The following is a 26869-nucleotide window of genomic DNA, read 5'->3' as shown; positions in this document are numbered from 1 at the left end:
TCAGGGTCAAGTGAGGAATCAGGTACCATGGGACTGCTTGTTTGGTACAGTATTCCTGTTGCAAACCATGTAAATGTTTTACAAAATGATTTTAATCTGAGAATAAACCATAATCGTAGGAACATGTAAACATTTTCAGTGCTGGAGAGACTGAAAACTGCACACAGAGAAGATGACAAAAGACACAGGCTTAACTCAAGCAGTCTCCACCAGCGCCATCTCCACCGCTACCTAGGAAGAGGGGAGCTGCTACCGGGAGAGACTAAGACCTTTTCTCGGGAAGAGCCGAACAAAGGCCCTGCTCGGGGTGAGTCGAACAACGGTCACCCTCCACTCTCTAGCAAAAGCGGAGTTTGACTTGTGAGTGTGTATTTGGTAAATTTTGAATAGATTGTGTTATTAATCATAGTATATATTTCTTATCCAAGACTAATATCTGAGAGATATAAGAACAATCAGGAAACAATTTTTTATTATTTTTTACATATATTTAAAATCTGGTTTGGGCTTAGTGGGACTATAATTTGTTTTTCAACAGGACAATGACCCAACACACACCCCAGGCTGTGTAAGGGCTATTTTATCAAGAAGGAGAGTGATGGAGTGCTGCATCAGATGACCTGGCCTCCACAATCCCCCGACCTTAACCAAATTGAGATGGTTTGGGATGAGTCGGACCGCAGAGTGAAGAAAAAGCAGCCAACAAGTGCTCAGCATATGTGGGAATTCCTTCAAGACTGTTGGAAAAGCATTCCAGGTGAAGAGAGAATGCCAAGAGTGTGCCAAGTTGTCATCAAGGCAAAGGGTGGCTATTTGAAAAATCTCAAATATGAAATAGATTTTGATTTGTTTAACACTTTTTGGGTTACTACATGATTCCATATGTGTTATTTCATAGTCTTGATGTCTTCACAATTATTCTACAATGTAGAAATAGTAAAGATAAAGAAAAACCCTTGAATGAGTAGGTGTTCTAAAACTTTTGACCGGTATTGTATACTTCTCTGATTCAGAAGGGTTGGGTTCAATGCGGAAGACACATTTCAGTTGAATACATTCAGTTGGACAGCTGTCTAGGTATCCCCCGTTCCCTTCCATTCATTTCTTTAACTGGTACTGGGGACATTCAGACTAATCGTGAGAGTGTTCATGAGAGTCTCAGCTGTCCACCGAGTGCTCATACTAGTGTGTAGCCCAAACCGTTCGGACGCTACAGACAGAAGTTGGCAGAAGAGGCTGTACAGACTTCAGACATGTCACGAACACAATAGTGAGAGTCTCGTCTTTCAATAGAGTGGTCAGAATACTTCGTAGGCCAAACCGTTCGGACACTACAGACGTTTTTGTGAGAATACCTATTTTCGGGAAGTCTCATGGTTGGCAAACACCACTCTAGCTCTGCCACCTTTCACTGCAGATGCAGAAGAGCAATATCGGCAGATGTGGTAGATTGAGACGCAGCCCATGCAACAACAAAATAACATATCTCTACCTTAAACAGACGGATTTGGATGGGTAAGTGAAATAGATAACAAACAAAAGTGAAATAAACAATCAAAAATGTACAGTAAACGTTACACTTACAAAAGTTCCAAAGGAATAGTGACATTACAAATGTCATGTTATGGCTATATATATACAGTGTTGTAATGATGTAGATCTCTCTCTCGCTCGCTCCATCTCTCTTGCAGTATCACAGCTTTGACACCAGGTGGCAGGAAAGTCTAACCTACTGCTGCTCTTAGCACTGCCACTATTATTATTCTGAAGGAAATCCCAGACAGCCCTGAAAACTGAAGTCAGACTGCAGAGTTTAATCAGATAAAAAAAAGGTATTTCCCTCATATCCCAACAGCTGGTTAGCACACACATTTATGAAGAGGGAAATGCCTCACAAACAGCACCCATATAAATGGAGGGATTAAAAAAGACACCAGCTATGTGGATGTTGTTGTACAAGGCCCTTGTATTACAAAAACCTGGTCTGATCCAAGTCATATCAAAGGGCATGCTGGGGTAAAACAACACAATGAAACACTGCCTTCAGGGTTGGAGATTTACAATGACTCATCTACATGTGCTTGTTATCCACAGTATCTCCTCATCTCTACTTGTTCTGATGCCAGAACCAAACCATCCCTGACTACAGCCATTCTGTCTGGAACAACCTCTTATCTGCATCAAAACAATGTCTAATCTCATTCTGTGCATCACCACCATAGTGAGATAAGCTGCAAGACGCAGCTTGTTCAAAGAGACTCCCGTCCTGTGTCTTTCCACTGATTGACTACCTCTCAATGTCTTCTCAGTTCCCATCATATGGTTCAATAGGCCGTCATGTCTTCCTCAATAGACAGTCAATGAGATGAGGGAGATACTGTATATTACTCTAAACTACGCTCTTCTGTTGGGATGAGGAAGGCCATTTGATCAGGGTTTAACGATGCCTTTTGGCTCTGTGGTGGTGTGTCCTCCTAAGTGATGGGCGTGTGTGAACAGACAGATCCCCCCTCGGTGCCCATATTGGCACCAATATGGAGGAGACACATGGGCTCAAGAGAGGGTGTCATCTGAAATCAGCATTTGTTTCCCTGCCGGACCCTCATCCTGAATCAGGGAGCTTTGACTTGTCAGAGATCATGTGGGCATATATTCAAGGAAAGGTTGCCTCTATGCTTAGCAAAGAAATTGGGTAGTTTAAAAAAATAGATTACAAAAAAATGAAGACAGGCACTAAGCAGGTTTGTCTAAGATGGCTTCATATCAGCAGAGTACACTGTCTGAACCTGCTATGACTCATTATAATTTTCACTGCTGTGATTTCTCTTCCACATGTCCCCCTCACACGTCTGTTTGTCCCTCCACAGTGTGTTTGTGTACTGTCCGCTTGATGTTTGAGTGAGTTGTTTCTCAGTATCGGGGGAATGACTGTGAAGCCCACGTGTCCTGTTGTCAGTGGACTCTGCCCCTCCACGTTGGATGGAGAAGGGGACGTGAACATGGAGGTGTGACGTGTGTGTGTGTGTGTGTGTGTGCGTGCGTGCGTGCGCCCTCAGACAGACACTCATACACAGTGGGGACCCAGCCAGAGGGAGGAGTAATACACACCTGTCTGTAGCACATTCCAAAGTGGAACTCTGACCATTTTACCCAGCAAATGTATTTAAAAATATATATATATATATTTAACGAGGCAAGTCAGTTAAGAACAAATTCTTCTTTTCAATGACGGCCTAGGAACAGTGGGTCAACTGCCTTGTTCAGGGGCAGAACGACAGATTTTTACCTTGTCAGCTCAGGGATTCGATCTTGCAACCTTTCAGTTACTAGTCCAACACTCTAAACACTAGGCTAGGGCTGGTGTGGGCTAGCCTGTGCCCATCTTGCCCACCATATACCCACATGGGAGTCATGTTTTCTGGGTATGAATGTCACATGCCATTACATTGGCATTACAAGTATTGACATGTAAAAGGACAGAGACTTATCACTGGATAAACCTGTTGCTGACACATGAGCTAGAGATACAAATGTCAGCTGGGCCAGTCTGGACTTAGGAGGCCCGGGAAATAACAGTCTCTAATTAAGTAAAGCAAAAATGGCGCCGGAAGAAATGGCAGCAGTTTTACGGGCGCTAATTGTGCTATTATGTGTTTTTTTTCGCGTTATTTGTAACTTATTTTGTACATAATGTTTCTGCCACCGTATCTTACGGCAAAAAAGAGCTTCTGGATATCAGGACAGCGATCACTCACCTCGGATTAGACAAATATTTTTTCTTCAACAAGCAAGACGCACAGGACATTCTCCAAACACCCCACAGGGCCGACATCCCCGTTATTTGCAAGAGGAAGCGACGCAGGTACAGAGGACAAAGAGCCGGATGCCTGGTCAGGACCCGGAAAAGGCGGGTGAAATCGCCAACGTGAAATCATTGGACAATAAACTAGACGAGGTACGATCACGAATATCCTACCAACGGGACATCAAGAACTGTAATATCCTATGTTTCACGGAATCGTGGCTGAATGACAACATGGATATTCAGCTAGCGGGATATGCGCTGCACCGGCAAGATAGAACAGCACACTCCGGTAGACGAGGGGGGCGGTCTGTGCATATTTGTAAACAACAGCTGGTGCACGAAATCTAAGGAAGTCTCTAGATTTTGCTAACCTGAAGTAGAGTACATTGTGATAAATTGCAGGCCACACTACTTGCCTAGAGAGTTTTCAGCTATACTTTTCGTGGCTGTTTATTTACCACCACAGAAAGATGCTGGCACTAAGACCGCACTCAGTCAGCTGTATAAGGAAATAAGCAAACAGGAAACCACTCACCCAGAAGCGGCGCTCCTAGTGACCCGAGACTTTAATGCAGGGAAACTTAAATCAGTTCTACCAAATTTCTATCAACATGTTAAATGTGCAACCAGAGGGATTTTTTTTTTTAGATCACCTGTACTCCGCACACGGAGACGCATGCAAAGCTCTCCCTCGCCCTTCATTTTGCAAATCTGACCATAATTCTATCCTCCTGATTCCTGCTTACAAGCAAAAATGAAAGCAGGAAGCACCAGTGACTCGGTCTATAAAAAAGTGGTCAGATGAAGGAGATGCTAAACTACAGGACTGTTTTGCTATCACAGACTGGAACATGTTCCAGGATTCTTCCGATGGCATTGAGGAGTACACCACATCAGTCACTGGCTTTATTAATAAGTGCATCGAGGACGACGTCCCAACAGTGACTGTATGTACATACCCCAACCAGAAGCCATGGATTACAGGCAACATTCTCACTGAGCTAAAGGGTAGAGCTGCCGCTTTCAAGGTGTGGGACTCTAACCCGGAAGCTTACAAGAAATCCTGCTATGCCGTGCGACGAATCATCAAACAGGCAAAGCGTCAATACAGGGCTAAGATTGAATCATACTACACCGGCTCCGACACTCGTCTTATGTGGCAGGGCTTGCAAATTATCACAGACTACAAAGGGAAGCACAGCCGCGAGCTGCCCAGTGACACAAGCCTACCAGATGAGCTAAATCACTTCTATGCTCACTTTGAGGCAAGCAACACTGAGGCATGCATGAGAGCATCAGCTGTTCCGGACGACTGTGTGATCACGCTCTCCGTAGCCGACGTGAGTAAGACCTTTAAACAGGTCAACATACACAAGGCTGCGGGGCCAGCCAGATTACCAGTACGTGTGCTCCAGGCATGTGCTGACCAACTGGCAGGTGTCTTCACTGACATTTTCAACATGTCCCTGATTGAGTCTGTAACACCAACATGTTTCAAGCAGACCACCATAGTCCCTGTGCCCGAGAACACAAAGGCAACCTGCCTAAATGACTACACACCCGTAGCACTCACGTCCGTAGCCATGAAGTGCTTTGAAAGGTTGGTCATGGCTCACATCAACACCATTATCCCAGAAACCCTAAACCCACTCCAATTCGCATACCGCCCAAACAGATCCACAGATGATGCAATCTCTATTGCACTCCACACTGCCCTTTCCCACCTGGACAAAGGGAACACTTATGTGAGAATGCTATTCATTGACTACAGCTCAGCGTTCAACACCATAGTACACTCAAAGCTCATCACTAAGCTAAGGATCCTGGGACTAAACACCTCCCTTTGCAGCTGGATCCTGGACTTCCTGACGGGCCGTCCCCAGGTGGTGAGGGTAGGTAGCAACACATCTGCCACGCTGATCCTCAACACTGGATCTCCCCAGGGGTGCGTGCTCAGTCCCCTCCTGTACTCCCTGTTCACGCACGACTGCATGGGCAGGCACGACTCCAACACCATCATTAAGTTTGCAGACGACACGACAGTGGTAGGCCTGATCACCGACAACGACGAGACAGCCTATAGGGAGGAGGTCAGAGACCTGGCCGGGTGGTGCCAGAATAACAACCTATCCCTCAACGTAACCAAGACTAAGGAGATGATTGCGGACTACAGGAAAAGGAGGACCGAGCACGCCCCCATTCTCATCGACAGGGCTGTAGTGGAGCATGTTGAGAGCTTCAAGTTCCTTGGTGTCCTCATCAACAACAAACTAGAATGGTCCAAACACACCAAGACAGTCGTGAAGAGGGCACGATAAAGCCTATTCCCCCCTCAGGAAACTAAAAAGATTTGACATGGGTCCTGGGATCCTCAAAAGGTTTTACAGCTGCAACACCGAGAGCATCCTGACTGGTTGCATCACAGCCTGGTACGGCAATTGCTCGGCCTCTGACCGCAAGGCACTACATGTGGTAGTGCGTACGGCCCAGTACATCACTGGGGTTAAGCTGCCTGCCATCCAGGACCTCTACACCAGGCAATGTCAGAGGAAGGCCCTAAAAATTGTCAAAAACCCCAGCCACCCCAGTCATAGACTGTTCTCTATACTACCGCATGGCAAGCAGTATCGGAGTGCCAAGTCTAGGACAAAAGGCTTCTCAAAAGTTTTTACCCCCAAGCCATAAGAATCCTGAACAGGTAATCAAATAGCTACCCGGACTCGCTACTTTTATAGCCTCGCTACTGTATATAGCCTGTCTTTTTACTGTTGTTTTATTTCTTTACCTACTGTTCTTTACCTACTATTGTTCACCTAATACCTTTTTTTGCACTATTGGTTAGAGCCTGTAAGTAAGCATTTCACTGTAAGGTCTACACCTGTTGTATTCGGCGCACATGACAAATAAACTTTGATTTGATTTCACACACTCAACACAAGTATTTGTGTTGCTACAAGAGAGAGAGAGAGCGACACAGAGAGAGAGACACACCCAGTGAGACACACACAGTGAGACACAGAGAGAGAGACACACACACAGAGAGTGACACACAGAGAGACACACAGAGAAAGAGAGAGACACACACACACACACACACACACACAGAGACATAGAGCGAGAGAGACACAGAGAGAGAGTCGAGAGACAGACACAGAGACATAGAGAGAGAGAGAGATACAGAGATACACACAGAGAGAGACACTCAGAGACACACAGAGACAGGGATAGCCATAGTTGTGACTTTTCCTGTGTCCTTGAGTGACATATTGCATGTGTAATTGGAGTGTAATGAACTTAAAGGGAATATAATATAATTGACTATTAGCATTTGAATGAATGAGGGAACAATCTTGCATATGTTCATAACTGCAATAGCTTTATTTTTCTTTCAAAATTAATGAAATTATAAAAAGTTGACATTATTCAACATTTAACAAGGTTAAAACAAACACATAAATATTTGAGTGTGAATGTTTGGTTTATATTTCTCACCCTGCACTAAATAATAATAAATATGATGCTCTGGGCATATGCCCAGTTTAGTTTCCATGTTTTACAGTGCAGTTCGGGGTATGACAGAATCACTCAAAACGTTTCAGAGGATCAAGGAGTGGTGTTGGTTTGGGCCATTTAGTTGGTGTTGGTGAAGGCCTGGTAGAGGGCGGTGAGCTGGGCCTTCAGGTCCTGGGCGTAGGGGTCCAGCTTGTCCTTCAAGTCCTCAGCATAAGGGGCCAGGCTCTTCTGCACCATCTGAGCTCTGGTGGTCAGCTGGCTCTGGAGGTTCTCGGCCAGGGGGGCCACACTCTTCTGGAAGTCCTGCAGGCGCAGGTCCACTTTCTGCTTCAGCTCATCTGTGTAGGGACCCAGCTGGGACTGCATCTCCTTCACACTCTTTTCCAGACTCCCCTTCAGCTCCTCACTCTTCTGGAGCAGGGTGGCCCTCAGGGCCTCAGAGTCCAGGGACTCTGCATAGGGGGCCAGATCCTGTTTCAGCTGCTCCACTCTCTGCTGGACTTGTGTCTTGATCTCCTCTGCGTAGGGCTCCAGTTTCCCCTTGACGCTGCCCAGGTCCTGCTCCAGACGCTCTCTCAGCACTTCAGCTTCCTGGGTAATCTTGGCCATCAGGTCCTTGGCTGCAGGAGGAAGCTGCTCCTGAAGGGAGACTGCGTATTGGCTGGCCACATCAGCACTCTCTGTGATACGGTCACTGCAGGAGAGGAGAGGGGTCAGGTCAGGATTCTGCAATGCAGTGCCTTAGACCGCTGCACCACTCGGGTGACTAGTACTCTGAGGGCTTCCACTACAGACATTACAAACATGTTATGACAACTAGATCACAGGCCAAATGACTTACTTGACATCCTGTCCCAGCTGAGACTTCCTGATCATCTGGACGGTGTCGTCGGCAGTTTTTGTTGCCTTGGCAACATAGTCCCAGAAGGCATCTGTCAGCTGCTCCAACTGTGGCTTGGGCTCATCAGCATAGAATAAGTTAGCATGGCAACCTGTTGGGGCATGGAAGGAGAGTTAGTTCCTGTGAAACTGCTCGTTTAACCTGACCTGCTTTATGACCTTACACTGTTCAAGGAGCTTGAATTAGACTAAGTTTAAAATAATAATCATTCTAATAATCTTGTTGCATTCAAATGTTTTTTTTTACAGAGTAGTTATGGTTGTGGTAACATTAGATGTTACTTACCAGAGAGTATAGCAATTGCAAGCACCACCAACACCTTCATATTTGCGTTTCTCACTGAAACAGAAACATCATTAATCAATTACACTTCAATTACATTTGAATCTTAGAACCCTAAAATCACAGTTTCTCAACACCTTGTTTTGAATCTCAGCATTGGCCTCACCTGTTTTTTTCTTGGTGTATCTCTGTGTATTCAGTCTGTCTGTGTGTCTATCAGGCCAGTGCTATGCTGTATATATAGTCGAAACCAGAGCTGTAGCTGAAAGCCCAAAGTCCAGGAGTCACTGCCATGTCACCTCTCTTCCTGCTTCTACTACAACTCCTTGCTGGCTGTCACCACATGACTGTTCGCTTACTATATCGACATGCACATACACACACACATGCACACGCACACACAAATCACAATGACAATACATTATTTTGTTATGTTCATATTCATATTCATTCTCTGAGCCTGACAGACTGAACATAGACAGACCAGACTTGATTAAGCTTGCTTTGATTGAACTTCAATATGTTTCCTTTGGGAATCTCCCCCACCACCACCATGGTCCTTTTTATTGGTTATATTCTAATTAGACAACTGTGCATGGACCTTGACCCTTCTACTGAAAGCCTCATTCTAGAGAAGACTTACAGTCAGGGATGCAACTTTCACTGGGAACATGTCCCCCCCACATTCTGAAATTGCATTTTTGTCGCCCACAGTTTTATCATTGGAATGTGATACAATAGAGGCAACTGCGTGCTTTAGGACCATGCGGACGTCTCCGAGCGGTTGGGTAGTCTGTTTGGAGTGTTTATCCGACTGGATAAAAAATATATAAATAATTTTCCAAAATATGGCCCCCCCACTTCTAAAACCAAAGATGCGCCCCTGCTTATGGTAATACTAATGGGTAAAGGTATTTCACTGCTGACGGCCGGCAGATAACCTTAAACATGTCCACACCAAAGACACTTTGTAATCAGGTCAGGCAATGAGACCACAACCACATATAATACTAACTAGATTCTACGGATGCTGGCATTAGTACATTTTACTTTTCAATTTGGTGCTTTTCGACAAGGACATGATTTCATTCTATGGGTGTACCACAGGGTTCAATTCTCGGGCCGACTCTTTTCTCTGTATATATCATAATCATCTGCTCAATTATCACTCCAGTGTTAATCTGCTAAATTGTAATTACTTCGCTACTATGGCCTATTTATTGCCTTACCTCATCGCGCCATTTGTACACACTGTATATAAACGTTATTTTTTTCTATTGTGTTATTGACTGTACGCTTGTTTATTCCATATGTAACTCTGTGTTGTTGTTTGTGTCGCCCTGCTTTGCTTTATCTTGGCCAGGTCGCAGTTGTAAATGAGAACTTGTTCTCAACTAGTTTACATGGTTAAATAAAGGTGAAAAAAAAAAAAAATTATAGATATCCTGGCATTTGTTCAGCCATCAACGGTAGCATCCCAACGGTTGTGTCACCTCAACTGCCAACGCAAACCTATAGCGCAGTGTCAACCTTCACACATTTTAGTCATCACTGGGGTCAGAGGTTATTTGAGGTGTTGAACGTTTACATAGGGAATAGTAGATTCCAGGCAACTGCCTCTCCTTATTCTACTCTCTATAGAGTGGCACTGTGATGGTTTGTAATAAGGCACAGTGGGCAGATATGAGGTTTAGAACTCAACTCCTGACTTCACAGCTCCAGATTACCAGGATGTGACATCATGAATAACTCAAGTGATGTAGAATGAGTGCTGTGAAGATTCTCAATCTGGCCATTCTCTGGGTAGACTGATCCACCTTTTTGACATGGTAATGTTGTTCCCAGACACTTCTTTGCACAATAACCCGGGGGCGAGGTTATGATAAGGTCAACTACCAGTATAACTACCAGTATATTCCTAGACACCATACGTTATCTACTAACTATTGTGAAATCACATCTAATGAATGGACTTGGCCCATGCGACCCCTAACCCTAGACCCTATCACAGTGTGCATGGGCCGGGGTCAAATGAACTTTGGTCAGACAACTGACACATGGAAGTGCTTGAACACATGACCTCACAGTGAAACTGAAAACCATATCATAGAATATATTCTGGGAGTCAATGCCAGCTGGCTGGACATCAAACTTAAACTGACTATAAATCAATACCATATCTGATCACTGTGATATCTCATGAAGTTTGGAAGGAAGGTGTTGTCTGGACAAAGTGCTATTTATGTCTGAGAAATGGCTGTGATTGGCTCAGAGAATGGCTGATTCGATCTGAGACTTTCTGTGCCATCAAGGAAAAATCCATGAAACTGACCTGGTGTGAACCAGATACTCACTATCAGCATTGTAGAGTTGTAGCATCATATATAAAGACAAATATACATTATGGTTGAGAGAAAGGAACATGCTAGTGTATGTAAAAGTGCATAAGCCTCAATACAACACAATACATCTACCCTCAGATGATATTAACAGTAACAGACCTGTATAACTGCAAGGCCAACAGTGTCCTGCTGCACATGTATCACTACTGCATATCATTGAAAAACTATAGACAATGGGATTGAATGGAGATGTGTTTATCAGCATGCAGTCCCAGGAGATTGGTCTTCACTGAGTATCTCTGACCACTATTTTGTGTCCCAAATTCTGTTTGTGACACTTTACCCAGAGGTGATGATAACGCAGTGCTCTCCTGTGCATTCTGGGTCCAGGGGTTCATTGGGACAGGTCCAGGGTGAGTTGTCAGAACAGAACTGGGCTGGGTCAGGTAGACAGGTGCTGAGTGGTGCACTGCGGTCTGAGGGTTTATGATTTGGAGCACTGCTGACAGCGAGGCACTGGCTCCTGGACTTTGTGTTCCTTACTGCCCTGCTCACTATATATACAGGTCAGGACACAGCTGAAACTAGTCACTGCAGACTGGACTCAGAGATACACCAACACACTCATACACAAAGACGGTAAGCTGGATTCTACAAGTCCATGGTATTATTTGATAGCATTCCATTATGTTTTTTTTCTGGTGGATTACAATGTTTTAAGTGATTGTTGCTTTATTTCACAGAATCTGATTGAGAATCATGAAGGTCCTTGCGGTGCTCGCTCTGGCTGTATTCACTGGTGAGTGGGATACAAGAATATTCAGATTATAAGTGAAATTTATAGAGCTGAAGTACAGCAACATAATACATTCCATCAATCTACCAAATTAATTTTAAGTCAATAGTCAATAATAACAACCATAGCAGAGGGAGTATAATTTTGTAGTTACCTTAATGCCACCAACAGGCTGCCATGCCTAACCAGTTGTTTCACAACAACTAACTCTTCAGCTACGCCCCAACAGGCTGCCACGCTAACCTGTTCTACGCTGATGAGCCTAAGCCACAGCTGGAGCAGCTGACAGATGCCTTCTGGGACTATGTCGCCAAGGCAACGCAAACGGCCGACGACACCGTCCAGATGATCAGGAAGTCTCAACTGGGACAGGATGTCAAGTAAGTTATGTGATCTGTGATGTAGTTGTTATAACGTGTGGTATGTCTATAGTCGAATCGCTCAGATTACTTGGATGGGGACCTGAACATGACCCCCTCTCCTCTCCTCTCCTGCAGTGACCGCATCACAGAGAGTGCTGATGTGGCCAGCCAATATGCAGTCTCCCTTCAGGAGCAGCTTCCTCCTGCAGCCAAGGACCTGATGACCAAGATTACCCAGGAGGCTGAGGTGCTGAGAGAGCGTCTGGAGCAGGACCTGGGCAGCGTCAAGGGGAAACTGGAGCCCTACGCTGAGGAGATCAAGACACAAGTCCAGCAGAGAGTGGAGCAGCTGAAACAGGATCTGGCCCCCTATGCAGAGTCCCTGGACTCCGAGGCCCTGAGGGCCACCCTGCTCCAGAAGAGTGAGGAGCTGAAGGGGAGTCTGGAGCAGAGTGTGAAGGAGATGCAGTCCCAGCTGGGTCCCTACACAGATGAGCTGAAGCAGAAAGTGGACCTGCGCCTTCAGGACTTCCAGAAGAGTGTGGCCCCCCTGGCCGAGAACCTCCAGAGCCAGCTGACCACCAGAGCTCAGATGGTGCAGCAGAGCCTAGCCCCCTATGCTGAGGACCTGAAGGACAAGCTGGACCCCTACGCCCAGGACCTGAAGGCCCAGCTCACCGCCCTCTACCAGGCCTTCACCAACACCAACTAAATCACAAACACTTTCCTCCAACTGACTACTCTTTCCCTTTTGACGACTGTATTCTCCCTTCAAAGCCTTAGAACATGCCACCATGGTCAATAGAATGAGGGAGAGTTTACAAAGATGAACTTGGTAATGCAGATGAGGTCCATTCTAAATTTTGTATGAACTGAATTGGCTCTGATGAGTCAATGACATCTTTGTATTTTGTTTGTTTGTTATCTGAAGGTTGGTCAGTGACTGTGCCATATTGGTGTTGTATTCTTAATTTATAGAAATAAAAAGCAAAACTAAACATAACTTAAATGTATTGTGTCTGATGTATCGTGTCTATGATGCTAATTTAAATAATTTAAGCTGCTTCCACAAATTATAATGTGGTGACAAGAGTATGAGGTGGAAAGTCATATTAGTACATAAACATTGTCCAATAAGACTGGTTGCATGTAGGACTACTGTATGCCGCTGATCCAGTCATCTCTCCTCAAAATATGCATATGCCCCTGCTGGTTAAAAAGAGGTACAAGTATAGCCTTATATACCATCAGAAATAAGTGTGTATCACAGCATAAACAAATCTTGAAGATGTTTAAATATTACATTCACCTTTTAGTCATTTAGCAGACGATCTTATCCAGAGCGATTTACAATTAGTGCATTCATCTTAAGATAGCTAGGTGGGACAACCACGTATCTCAGTCATAGTAAGTACATTTCTTCTCATTAAAGTAGCTAAATATCTTACTCAAAGGGAGAGTAAAAGCTATTAGGATTATAGCCTGCATTGTTTGTCTTCAAAGTGGGAGCCATAATTACAATATCTGTGTTGTGAAAATTGTGTTGTTTGCTCTATAACCTGTTAGTTCATATGCCTTGACACCGTGATATACAATATAGGCCTAAGTCCGAGACAATAGAACACACAATGGCAGAATAAATTCAACCACACCTTTGTTTCATCACAAAACCGGAGCGCCACATATGTCCGGTGTAGTCCACAAAGCATATTACCTTAAACAAACAGTTGCATGACCTACAGCATGGTCAATCAAGTTAATATTTCGAACATTTTCGAACTACTGAACAACTATGGATTTAGAACACCGGAGACTTACTGCAGGTCCCAAAGAAAACAGGAGCTGCCTCCACTATTCCAGCACCATTTCAACTTAGACATTTCAACATCATCAAATCACCTCTGCTTAATCTAATACAGTTACAACTAAAAGATCCTCTGAACAATTTAGTCCAATCAACGTAAGCTAAATATCATGTGGCTGTCCATGGTACTGATTTCTGTGTGTGTGTGTGTGTGTCGGTGTGTGTGTAGAAAAAGTAGAAAAAAACATGTTGACTCACCCTACTTGAAGAGAAACGCCAATGTCATCCTCCTCTCATGTTGACGAAACGGTCTATGACTGTCATACAGTACACGCTTTTAGTTTTTGTTGTCCTAGGCTACTGGGCTAAAATGCTTGCTCGCTAGCCTAACTTCCTTTCATGGGCAACGATTAGCCAGTTAGTTAACATTAGCCTACTACATCTCCTGAGTGGTGCAGCTGTCATCTCCTGAATGGCGTAGTGTTCTAAGGCACTGCATCTCAGTGTAAGAGGCGTCACTACAGTCCCTGGTTCGATTCCAGGCTGTATCACATCCGGCCGTGATTGGGAGTCCCATAGGGCGGTGCACAATTGGCCCAGTGTCACCGGGTTTGGCCGGGGTAGGCCGTCATTGTAAATAACAATTTGTTCTTATTAACTGACTTGACTAGTTAAATGAAGGTAAAAAAAAATGTCAAAAAACAAAAACATCTACTGTAGCTACATATTGAACTTCCATCCTCTGAGGCCAGGGGCACAATGTATGAATTAACGTTTGGATCCAAATCCCTATCTCCATCCATGGCTAATTTTGGATAAGGCCACCGGAGGACAACAACACAACGAGATGCAACAATTCAAGTTTTTTGTTTATTTTGATGTGATGTGGTTGGTGTGAATCCAAAAATCAAAACTGGCTTCAATAAACACTTTTTTTTGGTGCACCAGGACCATTGACAGTTGAGTTCACTCAGTTTAGCTCAAAATATATAAATTATTGTATATGTTTTATTCTTTTTTATTGGTACATTTTGGGGGGGAAGCCTGGCTTCCCTTGGCATCCATGAATACACACCACTGGCAATAGCTTGCTTTCTCCTTCAACATAGTTTTAGAATGAATGCCATCTAGTGGCAGTTCATTGTCAATTCAGGGAATTATAAAGCCCTGTGCAATGATGGTGATTTACTGACCTCTTCACAGAAATCAGAAAATAACCATATATACAATGACCTGACAAACAGTCATGTACAGCTCTCTCTACCCCCCCCCCCCCCCCACCCCACCCTCTCTCTCCCTCTCTCTCTGAATTACTTGTAAGAACAATACAGTCCTGTAACACTATCTGAAATCCTATCACACCCCACAATCCCAAACCCCCTCCAGAGGTAGGTATGGAGCATGTTCAGAGCTGTCTCTGCATGTCTGATGATGTACCTGTATCCTCCCCCTCTCCCCCTCCGGCTCTACCAGGGCTCTCCCATGCTGCCTCACCCAGAGGTAAACAAAATTCCTTGGATCTGCCCCAAACTGCCACTGGCACCAGTAACCGTTAACCCTGCTGGGTTAGCCATGTACTTCCTTTGTTCAACATCATTACATTATCAACCTAATATAAATGACCTGTCAAACACGTTCTACTGGCCATACTGTTAACCCTCCAAACACTGTTAGACAAGCATACTATTTGTTTACTGTTACCTGTATTGGGTAGCAGAACGTATGTCCATAAAACAACTCTGTGAGAACAGGGAACAGGACAACTCAACATAAACCAAAAGTGGATATTGATTTATATCTTTGCCTGGTAGTAAGACTGTAAAACAAATATCTGAGATCTGCCTTATGCCACAGGGGTTCTGTAATGATAGACTAAATAAAGGACCCACATCTAAGCCTATAATGAACTGGCAAAAGGTCAATAGATAAGAACAAGAGACAAGTACGGAAATGGTCCTTACAGTGTTCCTTATGTTCCTTGGAGCAGCATTTTTACATAGTGAACTGTGTTTGATTTATGGTCCTTGTTGTTTGCTAGTGAACAGACACTGTATTTCTATGTAAAAAGGGCATTGGAGGTGAGGTCAACCTATTGTTCGGTGCAAGTTGCCACCAGTCAGCTACGTAAGCAAAATCAGTGAGTCAGAAGCAGATGACTGACCACACACACACGGAGAATAGAATCAAACCTAGTTTTAAAACTGGGCCCAGCTGAGCGCCCTTTGGCCCAGGCACAGCCAGTTGTGGTGACATCACAGACTCATGTGAAGTTAGAGGTGAGAGGTCTCACTCTGACCAGAGGTGACCAACTAACCACAGACCACAGTCCTCCAGCTCCCGTCACACCACTCCTGACTCCAAGATGAGCTGGCTGGGATTATGAGAGTTCACTGCTAACCGACAACTTCTCACACACTGCCCTGGTAGACGCATATTACCACATCACCCATCCTTACAATGAGAGGGAACAAAGAAGTATATATTTTTAGGACAAGAGGAAGTGTCTTCTGTTACAGAACTCTGTAGAAGTCTGTCGGTCTGTCTGTCTACAGCTAGTTATACCGTATCATCATTCTTCTTATTCTCTCTCTCTCTCACTTCCCTCTCGTTCTCTCTCACTGTTTCTATGACCCCAATGTTCATGCCTTGAAAGCCATTACAAAAGCTCTACTGCACTACTGTTCATAACAGCTGTGCTGCAATCCCTGTCCCTCGTGGTCCCAGCTTTAGTAGGACATGTCTGTCTGTCCCAGCAGGGAGAGCAGCAGTGGGTAGGGTATTGAGTTCAGCTCAGGCTGAAGCGTTCAAATAAAAAGAGTGAACCAAATTACAATCAAATCAAATTGTATTTGTCACATGCTTCATAAACAACAGGTGTAGTCTAACAGTGAAATGCGTATGGGCCTTTCCCAACAATGCAGAGAGAAAAAAAAATAGAAAACATTATAGAAAAATAACAACACAAGGAATAAATACACAATGAGTAACAATGTGCAAGGGTAGCAGGTAATTAAGGTAGATATGTACATATAGGTAGGGATAAAGTTAGTCAACAGGACAGATAATAAACAGTAGCAGCAGCGTATGTGATGAGTCAAAAGAGTTCAATGCAGATAGTCTGGGTAGCTATTTGGTTAACTATTTAACTATTTAGCAGAGAGAACAGTCTATGACTTGGGTAGCTGGAGTCTTTGACAATTTCTAGGGCCTTCCTCTGACACCGCCTGGTATTGAGGTCCTGGATGGCAGGGAGATCGGCCCCAATGATATTGGGGCGTCCGCACTACCCTCTGTATCGCCTTGGGGTCAGATGCCAAGCAGTTGCCATATCAAGCGGTGATGCAGCCAGTCAAGATGCTCTCAATGGTGCAGCTGTAGAACTTTTTGAGGATCTGAGGGCCCATGCCAAATCTTTTCAGCCTCGTGAGGGGGGAAAGGCTTTCTTTACAACTGTGTTGGTGTGTGTGGACCATGATAATTCCTTAGTGATGTGGACACCGAGGAACTAGAAGCTCTCGACCCGCTCCAAAACGGCTCCGTCGATGTGGATGGGGGCGTGCTCGGCCCTCCATTTCCTGTAGCCCACGCTCAGCTACTTTGTCTTTCAGACATTGAGGAAGAGGTTGTTGTCCTGGCACCACACTGCCACTGACCTCCTCCCTACAGGCTGTCTTATTGTCGTCGTCGGTGATCAGGCCAACCACTGTTGTGTCGTCAGCAAACTTAATGATGGTGTTGGAGTCGTGCGTGGCAATGCAGTCATGGGTGAACAGGGAGAACAGGAGGGGACTAAGCCCGTACCCCTGAGGGGTCCCCATGTTGAGGGTCAGCATGGCAGATGTGATGTTGCCTACACTCACCACCTGGCGGCGGCCCATCAGGAAGTCCAGGATCCAGATCAAGTTACAATAGAGATTGTGTCATCTGTGGATCTGTTAGGGCGGTATGAGAATTGGAGTGGGTCCAGGGTGTCTGGGATTACGGTGTTGATGTGAGCCATGACCAGCCTTTCAAAGCATTTCATGGCTTACAGAAGTGAGTGCTACTGGGCAATAGACAGTTAGACAGGTTACCTTGGCATTCTTGGGCACAGGGACTATGGTGGTCTGCTTGAAACATGTAGGTATTAGATAATGGGTCAGAGAGAGGTTAAAAATGTCAGTGAAGATACTTGCCAGCTGTTCAGTGCATACTCTGAGTACATGTCCTGGTAATTCGTCTGACCCTCATAAATGTTAACCTGTTAAAAAGGTCTTACTCACATTGGCTACGAGAGCGAGATCACACAGTCGTCCGGAACAGCTGGTGCTCTCATGCATGGTTCAGCGTTGCTTGCCTCAAAGCAGGCGTAGAAGGAATTTAGCTGGTCTGGTAAGCTCGAGTCACTGAGCAGCTCGTGGCTGGGTTTTCCTTTGTAATCCAACAACCTTAGGAACCTGTAGGAACAACTATAAAACCCCAATTCAATGCTGTTCCCACATTAAATGTGGGAGAAAAATAACTAATAACAGAGGCCGGTCAGATATCACAAAAGGATTGTGTGACAACAGATTGTGAGGTTGTTTGGATTCAATTACTTCAGTAATCCTCTGACTGTGTGCTGAACAGGACTGGACTTGTCATGCTGCTGAATGCCCACTTTTCCCATGTGACACACCCATACTGTGACATAGAGTAGAGGAAGCATGTGGAGTTCTATGCATCAAACTAAGAGACATTGTAAACACCTGATGGGTCATTTGATTTTATGTCACATATTTTTTATTCAGTGAAGTAATGTGTAAACTAAGATGGTAAAAATGTTTTTTTAAATGTGTCCTCAAATTGCTTGTAGTCAGAAGAGAGCACATGCACTGCAGTAGCTGTACATCTCAAGATATGCTAGCTGGCTAGATATATACACTACCGTTCAAAAGTTTGGGGTCACTTAGAAATGTCCATGTTTTTGATAGAAAAAAAAGTCCATTAAAATAACATCAAATTGATCAGAAATACAGTGTAGACATTGTTAATGTTCCAAATGACTATTGTAGCTTGAAACGGCAGATTTTTTATGGAATATCTACATAGGCCTACAGAGGCCCATTATCAGCAACCATCACTCCTGTGTTCCAATGGCACGTTGTGTTAGCTAATCCAAGTTTATCATTTAAAAGGCTAATTGATCATTAGAAAACCCTTTTGCAATTATGTTAGCACAGCTGAAAACTGTTGTTCTGATTAAAGAAGCAATACAACTGGCCTTCTTTAGACTAGTTGAGTGTCTGGAGCATCAGCATTTGTGGGTTCAAATAACTTTCTTCTGAAACTCATCAGTCTATTCTTGTTCTGAGAAATGAAGGCTATTCCATGCGAGAAATTGCCAAGAAACTGAAGATCTCGTACTACGCTGTGGACTACTCCCTTCACAGAACAGCGCAAACTGACTCTAACCAGAATAGAAAGAGGAGTGGGAGGCCCCGGTGCACAACTGAGCAAGAGGACAAGCACATTAGAGTGTCTAGTTTTGTCACGTTCCTGACCTGTTTTCTTTTGTCTTGTATTTATTTAGTTGGTCAGGGCGTGAGTTGGGTGGGTTTGTCTATGTGTGATTTTCTATGTTGGGATGTTTGTGTTCGGCCGGGTATGATTCTCAATCAGAGGCAGCTGTCAATCGTTGTCCCTGATTGAGAATCATACTTAGGCAGCCTGGGTTTCACGTGTGTTTTGTGGGTGTTTGTTCCTGTGTCAGGTTTTTTGCCACACAGGACTGTTTCGGTTTTGTCACGTTTGTTGGTTGTTTTGTATTTTGAAGTGTTTTGTTGACTTTCAGTAAATAATGAACACTAACCACTCTGCGTTTTGGTCCTCTCCTTCTGTCAGCGAGGACAGCCGTTACAGAAACACCCACCACCAAAGGACCAAGCGGAGTGGAAAAGGGCAGCGACAGCAGCAGAGACAGACACAGGAATGGACATGGGAAGACGTCTTGGACGGCAAGGGTTGCTACACATGGGAGGAGATCCTGGCTGGAAAGGATCGCCTCCCATGGGAACAGCTGGAGGCAGCGAGGAGAGCAGAGGCAACCGGAGAGAGGAACCGGCGGTATGAAGGTACGCGGCTAGCACGGAAGCCCGAAAGTCAGACCCAAAAATTTCTTGGGGGGGGGCACACGCGGAGTGTGGCAAAGCCGGGTAGGATACCTGAGCCAACTCCCCGTGCTTACCGTGGAGTGAGAGGGCGTCGTACTGGTCAGACACCGTGTTATGCGGTAAAGCGCACGGTGTCCCCAGTACGCGTGCTTAGTCCAGTGCGGGCTATTCCACCTTGCCGCACTGGCCGGGCTAGGTTGGTCATCGAGCCGGGTGTCATGAAGCCGGCCCAACGCATCTGGCCTCCAGTGCGTCTCCTCGGGCCGGCGTACATGGCACCAGCCTTACAAATGGTGTCCCCGGTTCGCCAGCATAGCCCAGTGCGGGCTATTCCACCTCGCCGCACTGGCAGGGCTACGGGGGCCATTCAACCAGGTAAGGTTGGGTGGGCTCGGTGCTCAAGAGCACGTGTCCTCCTTCACGGTCCGGTTTTTCTGGTGCCACCTCCACGTACCAGTCCTCCGGTGGCAGCCCCCCGCACCAGGCTGTCTCTCCGTCTTCTCTCTCCAGTTGCTCCCACCTGTCCAGCGCTGTCAGAGCCTTGCTCCTCTCCAGCGCAGCCAGTGTCTGAGCTGCCTGCCTGCCCAGCGCTGTCTGAACTGTCTGCCTGCCCAGCGCTGTCTGAACTGTCTGCCTGCCCAGCACTGTCTGAACTGTCTGCCTGCCCAGCGCTGTCTGAGCTGCCTGCCTGCCCAGTGCTGTCTGAGCTGCCTGCCTGCCCAGCGCTGTCTGAGCTGCCTGCCTGCCCAGCGCTGTCCGTCTGTACTGAGTCTTCAAAGCCGCCCGTCTGTACTGAGCCTTCAAAGCCGCCCGTCTGTACTGATTCTTCAAAGCCGCCCGTCTGTCCTGAGCCTTCAGAGCCGTCTGCCAGACAGGAGCCGCTAGAGCCTTCCGCCAGACAGGAGCCGCTAGAGCCTTCCGCCAGACAGGAGCCGCTAGAGCCTTCCGCCAGACAGGAGCCGCTAGAGCCTTCCGCCAGACAGGAGCAGCCAGAGCCTTCCGCCAGACAGGAGCAGCCAGAGCCGTCCAGCCAGGACCAGCCAGAGCCGTCCAGCCAGGACCAGCCAGAGCCGTCCAGCCAGGACCAGCCAGAGCCAGCCAGCCAGGATCCGCCAGGGCCGCCAGCCAGCCAGGATCCGCCAGGGCCGCCAGCCAGCCAGGAGCTGCCGTCTGTACTGATTCTTCAAAGCCGCCCGTCTGTCCTGAGCCTTCAGAGCCGTCTGCCAGACAGGAGCCGCTAGAGCCTTCCGCCAGACAGGAGCCGCTAGAGCCTTCCGCCAGACAGGAGCCGCTAGAGCCTTCCGCCAGACAGGAGCCGCTAGAGCCTTCCGCCAGACAGGAGCAGCCAGAGCCTTCCGCCAGACAGGAGCAGCCAGAGCCGTCCAGCCAGGACCAGCCAGAGCCGTCCAGCCAGGACCAGCCAGAGCCGTCCAGCCAGGACCAGCCAGAGCCAGCCAGCCAGGATCCGCCAGGGCCGCCAGCCAGCCAGGAGCTGCCAGAGCCAGCCAGCCAGGAGCTGCCAGAGCCAGCCAGCCAGATTCCGCCAGAGCCAGCCAGCCAGGATCCGCCAGAGCCAGCCAGCCAGGATCCGCCAGAGCCAGCCAGCCAGGATCCGCCAGAGCCAGCCAGCCAGGATCCGCCAGAGCCAGCCAGCCAGGATCCGTCCCTCAGTCCGGTGCTGCCCCTCAGTCCGGTGCTGCCCCTCAGTCCGGTGCTGCCCCTCAGTCCGGTGCTGCCCCTCAGTCCGGTGCTGCCCCTCATTCCGGTGTTGCCCCTCATTCCGGTGTTGCCCCTCCTTCCGGTGTTGCCCCTTAATCTAGTGGGGTTAATTTGGAGGAGGCTACGGAGGAGGGGATTGACTATGGTGGGGTGGGGACCACGACCAGCGCCAGAGCCGCCACCGTGGACAGACGCCCACCCAGACCCTCCCCTAGAGTTTATGCTGGTGCGCCCGGAGTTCGCACCTTAAGGGGGGGGGTTATGTCACGTTCCTGACCTGTTTTCTTTTGTCTTGTATTTATTTAGTTGGTCAGGGCGTGAGTTGGGTGGGTTTGTCTATGTGTGATTTTCTATGTTGGGATGTTTGTGTTCGGCCGGGTATGATTCTCAATCAGAGGCAGCTGTCAATCGTTGTCCCTGATTGAGAATCATACTTAGGCAGCCTGGGTTTCACGTGTGTTTTGTGGGTGTTTGTTCCTGTGTCAGGTTTTTTGCCACACAGGACTGTTTCGGTTTTGTCACGTTTGTTGGTTGTTTTGTATTTTGAAGTGTTTTGTTGACTTTCAGTAAATAATGAACACTAACCACTCTGCGTTTTGGTCCTCTCCTTCTGTCAGCGAGGACAGCCGTTACAAGTTTGAGAAACAGACGCCTCACAAGTCCTCAACTGGCAGCTTCATAAAATACAGTGGCTTGCGAAGGTATTCACCCCCTTGACATTTTTCCTATTTTGTTGCCTTACAACCTGGAATTAAAATGGATTTTTAGGGGGTTTGTATCATTTGATTTACACAACATGCCTACTACTTTCAAGTGTGCATAACCCAAAGTCAATAATTTGTAGAGCCACCTTTTGCAGCAATTACATCTGCAAGTCTCTTGGGGTATGTCTCTATAAGCTTGGCACATCTAGCCACTGGGATTTTTGCCCATTCTTCAATGCAAAACTGCTCCAGCTCCTTCAAGTTGGATGGGTTCCACTGATGTACAGCAATCTTTAAGTCATACCACAGATTCTCAATTGGTTTGAGGTCTGGGCTTTGACTAGGCCATTCCAAGACATTTAAATGTTTTCCCTTAAACCACTCTAGTGTTGCTTTAGCAGTATGCTTAGGGTCATTGTCCTGCTGGTAGGTGAACTTCCGTCCTAGTCTCAAATTTCTGGAAGACTGAAACAGGTTCCCTCAAGAATTTCCCTGTATTTAGAGCCATCCATCATTCCTTCAATTCTGACCAGTTTCCAAGTCCCTGCTGATGAAAAACATCTTCACAGCATGATGCTGCCACCACCATGCTTCGCTGTGGGGATGGTGTTCTCGGGGTGATGAGAGGTGTTGGGTTTGCGCCCGACATAGCATTTTCTTTGATGGCCAAAAGCTCAATTTTTTCTCATCTGACCAGAAGACCTTCTTCCATATGTTTGGGGAGTCTCCCACATGCCTTTTGGCGAACACCAAACATGTTTGCTTATGTTTTTTGGGCCACTCTTCCGTAAATCCCAGCTCTGTGGAGTGTGGAGCTCTCTTAAAGTGGTCCTACGGACAGATACTCCAATCTCCGCTGTGGAGATTTGCAACTCCTTCAGGGTTATCTTTGGTCTCTTTGTTGCCTCTCCGATTAATGCCCTCCTTGCCTGGTCCGTGAGTTTTGGTGGGCGGCCCTCTCTTGGCAGGTTTGTTATGGTGCCATATTCTTTCCATTTTTTAAATAATGGATTTAATGGTGCTCCGTGGGATGTTCAAAGTTTCTGATATTTAAAAAAAACCCAACTCTGTTCTGTACTTCTCCACAACTTTGTCCCTGACCTGTTTGGAGAGCTCCTTGATCTTCATATTGCTGCTTGCTTGGTGGTGCCCCTTGCTTAGTGGTGTTGCAGACTCTGGGGCCTTTCAGAACAGGTGCATATATACTGAGATCATGTGACAGATCATGTGACACTTAGATTGCACACAGGTGGACTTTAATTAACTAATTATGTGACTTCTGAATGTAATTGGTTGAGCCAGATCTTATTTAGGGGCTTCATAGCAGAGGGGGTGAAAACATATGCACACACCACTTTTCCATTAAAAACATGTTTAAAAAATGTTTCACTTCACCAATTTGGACTATTTTGTATATGTCCATTATATTAAATCCAAATAAAAATCAATTTAAATTAGAAGTTGTAATGCAACAAAATAGGAAAAGCGCCAAGGGGGGTGAATACTTTTGCAAGGCACTGTAGTACCTGCAAAACACCAGTCTCAATGTCAACAGTGAAGATGCGACTCTGGGATGCTGGCCTTCTAGACAGAGTTGCAAAGAAAAAGCCATATCTCAGACTGGCCAATAGGAAGAAAAGATTAAGATGGGCAAAAGAACACAGACACTGGACAAATCTGCTTAGAAGGCACGCATTCCGGAGTCGCCTCTTCACTGTTGACGTTGAGACTGGTGTTTTGCGGGTACTATTTAATGAAGCTGCCAGTTGAGGACTTGTGAGGTGTCTGTTTCTCCACCAAGACACTCTAATGTACTTGTCCTCTTGCTCAGTTGTGCACCGGGGCCTCCCACTCCTCTTTCTATTCTGGTTAGAGGCAGTTTGCGCTGTTCCTTTAAGGGAGTAGTACACAGCGTTGTACGAGATCTTCAGTTTCTTGGCAATTTCTCGCATGGAATAGCCTTCATTTCTCAGAACAAGAATAGACTGACGAGTTTCAGAAGAAAGTCTTTGTTTCTGGCCATTTTGAGCCTGTAATCGAACCCACAAATGCTGATGCTCCGGATACTCAACTAGTCTAAAGAAGGCCAGTTGTATTGCTTCTTTAATCAGAACAACAGTTTTCAGCTGTGCTAACATAATTGCAAAAGGGTTTTCTAATGATCAATTAGCCTTTTAAAATGATAAACTTGGATTAGCTAACACAACGTGCCATTGGAACACAGGAGTGATGGTTGCTGATAATGGGCCTCTGTAGGCCTATGTAGATATTCCATAAAAAATCTGCCGTTTCCAGCTACAATAGTCATTTAGAACATTAACAATGTCTACACTGTATTTCTGATCAATTTGATGTTATTTTAATGGACGAAAAAAGTTATTTTCTATCAAAAACATGGACATTTCTAAGTGACCCCAAACTTTTGAATGGTAGTGTACATATCCATTCCGACCAATCAGTGAAGAGATAGAAGTTGACTCCTGGAGTTTATCTCATACTATCAGGCTCTGAACAAACCAATCAATTCCAGTTTGTGTTTCTTGGGAGAAGGCTTCTTGTGATTACCACACAGAGAGGAATGTCTAGTATTGACAGCAGAGGTAGCGTACCTGCTGGACCATTCTCGGTAAAGGCCATCGGTACTGCTGGAATCAGTAGTGGTGCTGATAACAAGGCCTATATATGGCCAGCATTGCACATATATAGACTTTCATTACCTGAGTATAACAATGACTCAACAGAAGATTCCTCATTATGAAAGCTCTGTTGTTGTATCACTGGGGCTTTCCAGAACCCATTACAAGACCCAAGATGTTAACTTTCACCATACAACACCATCTTTAACCAAGCCTTAACTATGCTTAGATCTTACTATGCCAGACTAAATTCCTGAGCAGAACATATTCAGGTCAAATCTGATGTGATAAACAAGCAATACCGCAAGGACATTGTTGATCAGGATGTGGCCTTGATGTACTTCAATTGTATTCATCAGTTGTGTAAAGTACTTAAGTAAAAATACTTTAAAGTACTACTTAAGTTGTTTTTGGGGGTATCTGTACTTTACTTTACTATTTACATTTTTGACAACTTTTACTTTTACTTCACACATTCCTAAAGAAAATAATGTACTTTTTACGCCATACATTTTCCCTGACACCCAAAGTACTCATTACATTTTGAATGCTTAGCAGGACAGGAACATGGTCCAATTCAAGCACTTATCAAGAGAACATCCCTGGTCATCCCTACAGCCTCTGATATGGCGGACTCACTAAAAACACATGCTTCGTTTGTAAATTATGTTGGTGTGTGCCCCTGGCTATATGTAAATGAATAAAAACAAGAAAATGGTTTGCTTAATATAAGGAATTTGAAATTATTACTGTCTAAGTACTGTATATTTTAGCAATTACATTTACTTTTGACACTTAAGTATATTTAAAACCAAATACTTTTACACTTTTACTCAAGTAGAATTTTACTGGGTGACTCACTTATACTCGAGTGTCAAGTCTACTCCCGCTCCCCCTCTCTGGCGCTCGACATTGCCGGTCTACTAACCACGGGTCCTGGCAACCTCATTACGCACACCTGGCAACCCTCATTACACACACCTGTGCCCCATCATGAGGCAATCTTGGACTCATCACTACCCTGATTACTTCCCCTTTATCTAGCACTCCTTTGTTATCACCCACCAAGCAATATTGTTTGTTTCCATGTTAGACGCTTCTCTTGTTTTATATCGTTCTTGGTCATTAAACTCACTAACTGCACTTGCTTCCTGACTCCCTGCATCTACGTTACATTGAGTCATTTTCTATTAAAGTATGACAATTTGTTACTTTTTCCTCCACTGGTACACATATTGACTTCTTTTGATCAAGAAGAGTAATCTGCAAATGCAGACGGAATGACAATCCTCTCACAAATAACATCAGTTCTGACCTTTGCTTGAATCCTAAGAATATAATTTGGGGGATGCTTATATTTGTCATGTTATAAACAAGTGTAATGGAATTCTTTGTTGCATATCCCAACTCCCACGAGACACCTGCAGGGCGTGTGGTCACGGCCACACTCCCTGCACTCCATTGTACAGCGCCTTTGGAGCAATTAGGGTTAAGTGCCTTGCTCAAGGGCACAGCGAGATGTGTCACCTTGTTGGCTCTGGTATTCGAACCAGCGACTTTTCGGTTATTGCCCAAAGCTCTAACCTTGATGTCCAACAATGCATAAACTGTGACTAGACCTAACAAAAAGGAGAATTAGAGCTACATTTGGGTGTGTGAGTTGAACTCATATGGCTCAGTTGGAGTCAGCACTTTCTCTTTTTATTTTATTTTTTGTCATTGTCTCAGTTCCTTACAGGCTATGAACAATAAAGCTAGCTCTGTCAAATCCTTATCTTGAGAGTTATATTGAGGTTACATGTTCTACAGTAACTCCTTTTACCTCAAAAACATTTTCCTCATTGGACATGCCTATCCCAACTAACCGCAGTCTA

At 45.5% G+C, this 26869-nt stretch overlaps 2 protein-coding genes across 2 annotated transcripts; one reads left to right on the top strand and one right to left on the bottom strand.

Moving 5' to 3' along the window:
* Window positions 1-7160: 7160 nt before the first annotated feature.
* On the bottom strand, window positions 7161-8737 carry LOC120048627 (apolipoprotein A-IV-like). Its single transcript, XM_038994728.1, has 4 exons — window positions 8668-8737; window positions 8505-8558; window positions 8160-8310; window positions 7161-8012 (listed from the first exon to the last, which is right to left on the bottom strand). Exons 2-4 carry the CDS (start codon window positions 8542-8544, stop codon window positions 7436-7438), a joined length of 768 nt encoding a protein of 255 aa, XP_038850656.1. The 5' UTR covers window positions 8545-8558; window positions 8668-8737; the 3' UTR covers window positions 7161-7435.
* A 2659-nt stretch (window positions 8738-11396) lies between these two features.
* LOC120048626 (apolipoprotein A-IV-like) lies at window positions 11397-13005 on the top strand. The gene is made up of 4 exons (XM_038994727.1): window positions 11397-11482; window positions 11587-11642; window positions 11869-12019; window positions 12137-13005. Exons 2-4 carry the CDS (start codon window positions 11603-11605, stop codon window positions 12711-12713), a joined length of 768 nt encoding a protein of 255 aa, XP_038850655.1. The 5' UTR covers window positions 11397-11482; window positions 11587-11602; the 3' UTR covers window positions 12714-13005.
* Window positions 13006-26869: the final 13864 nt, after the last annotated feature.

Source organism: Salvelinus namaycush, chromosome 5 (assembly GCF_016432855.1).
Source record: "Salvelinus namaycush isolate Seneca chromosome 5, SaNama_1.0, whole genome shotgun sequence".
NCBI lineage: Eukaryota > Metazoa > Chordata > Actinopteri > Salmoniformes > Salmonidae > Salvelinus > Salvelinus namaycush.
Note: the sequence above shows the minus strand (reverse complement) of the source record. Positions and strands in the feature narration are given on the sequence as shown.

Excerpts from the sequence above, each read along its gene's own strand:
- LOC120048627 (XM_038994728.1), bottom strand. The coding sequence starts at position 8,544 with ATGAAGGTGTTGGTGGTGCTTGCAATTGCTATACTCTCTG. Across the intron at positions 8,311-8,504 it reads TGCAATTGCTATACTCTCTG|GTTGCCATGCTAACTTATTC; the intron begins GTAAGTAACATC and ends ATGCCCCAACAG. Across the intron at positions 8,013-8,159 it reads CAGCTGGGACAGGATGTCAA|TGACCGTATCACAGAGAGTG; the intron begins GTAAGTCATTTG and ends CCTCTCCTGCAG.
- LOC120048626 (XM_038994727.1), top strand. The coding sequence starts at position 11,603 with ATGAAGGTCCTTGCGGTGCTCGCTCTGGCTGTATTCACTG. Across the intron at positions 11,643-11,868 it reads CGCTCTGGCTGTATTCACTG|GCTGCCACGCTAACCTGTTC; the intron begins GTGAGTGGGATA and ends ACGCCCCAACAG. Across the intron at positions 12,020-12,136 it reads CAACTGGGACAGGATGTCAA|TGACCGCATCACAGAGAGTG; the intron begins GTAAGTTATGTG and ends CCTCTCCTGCAG.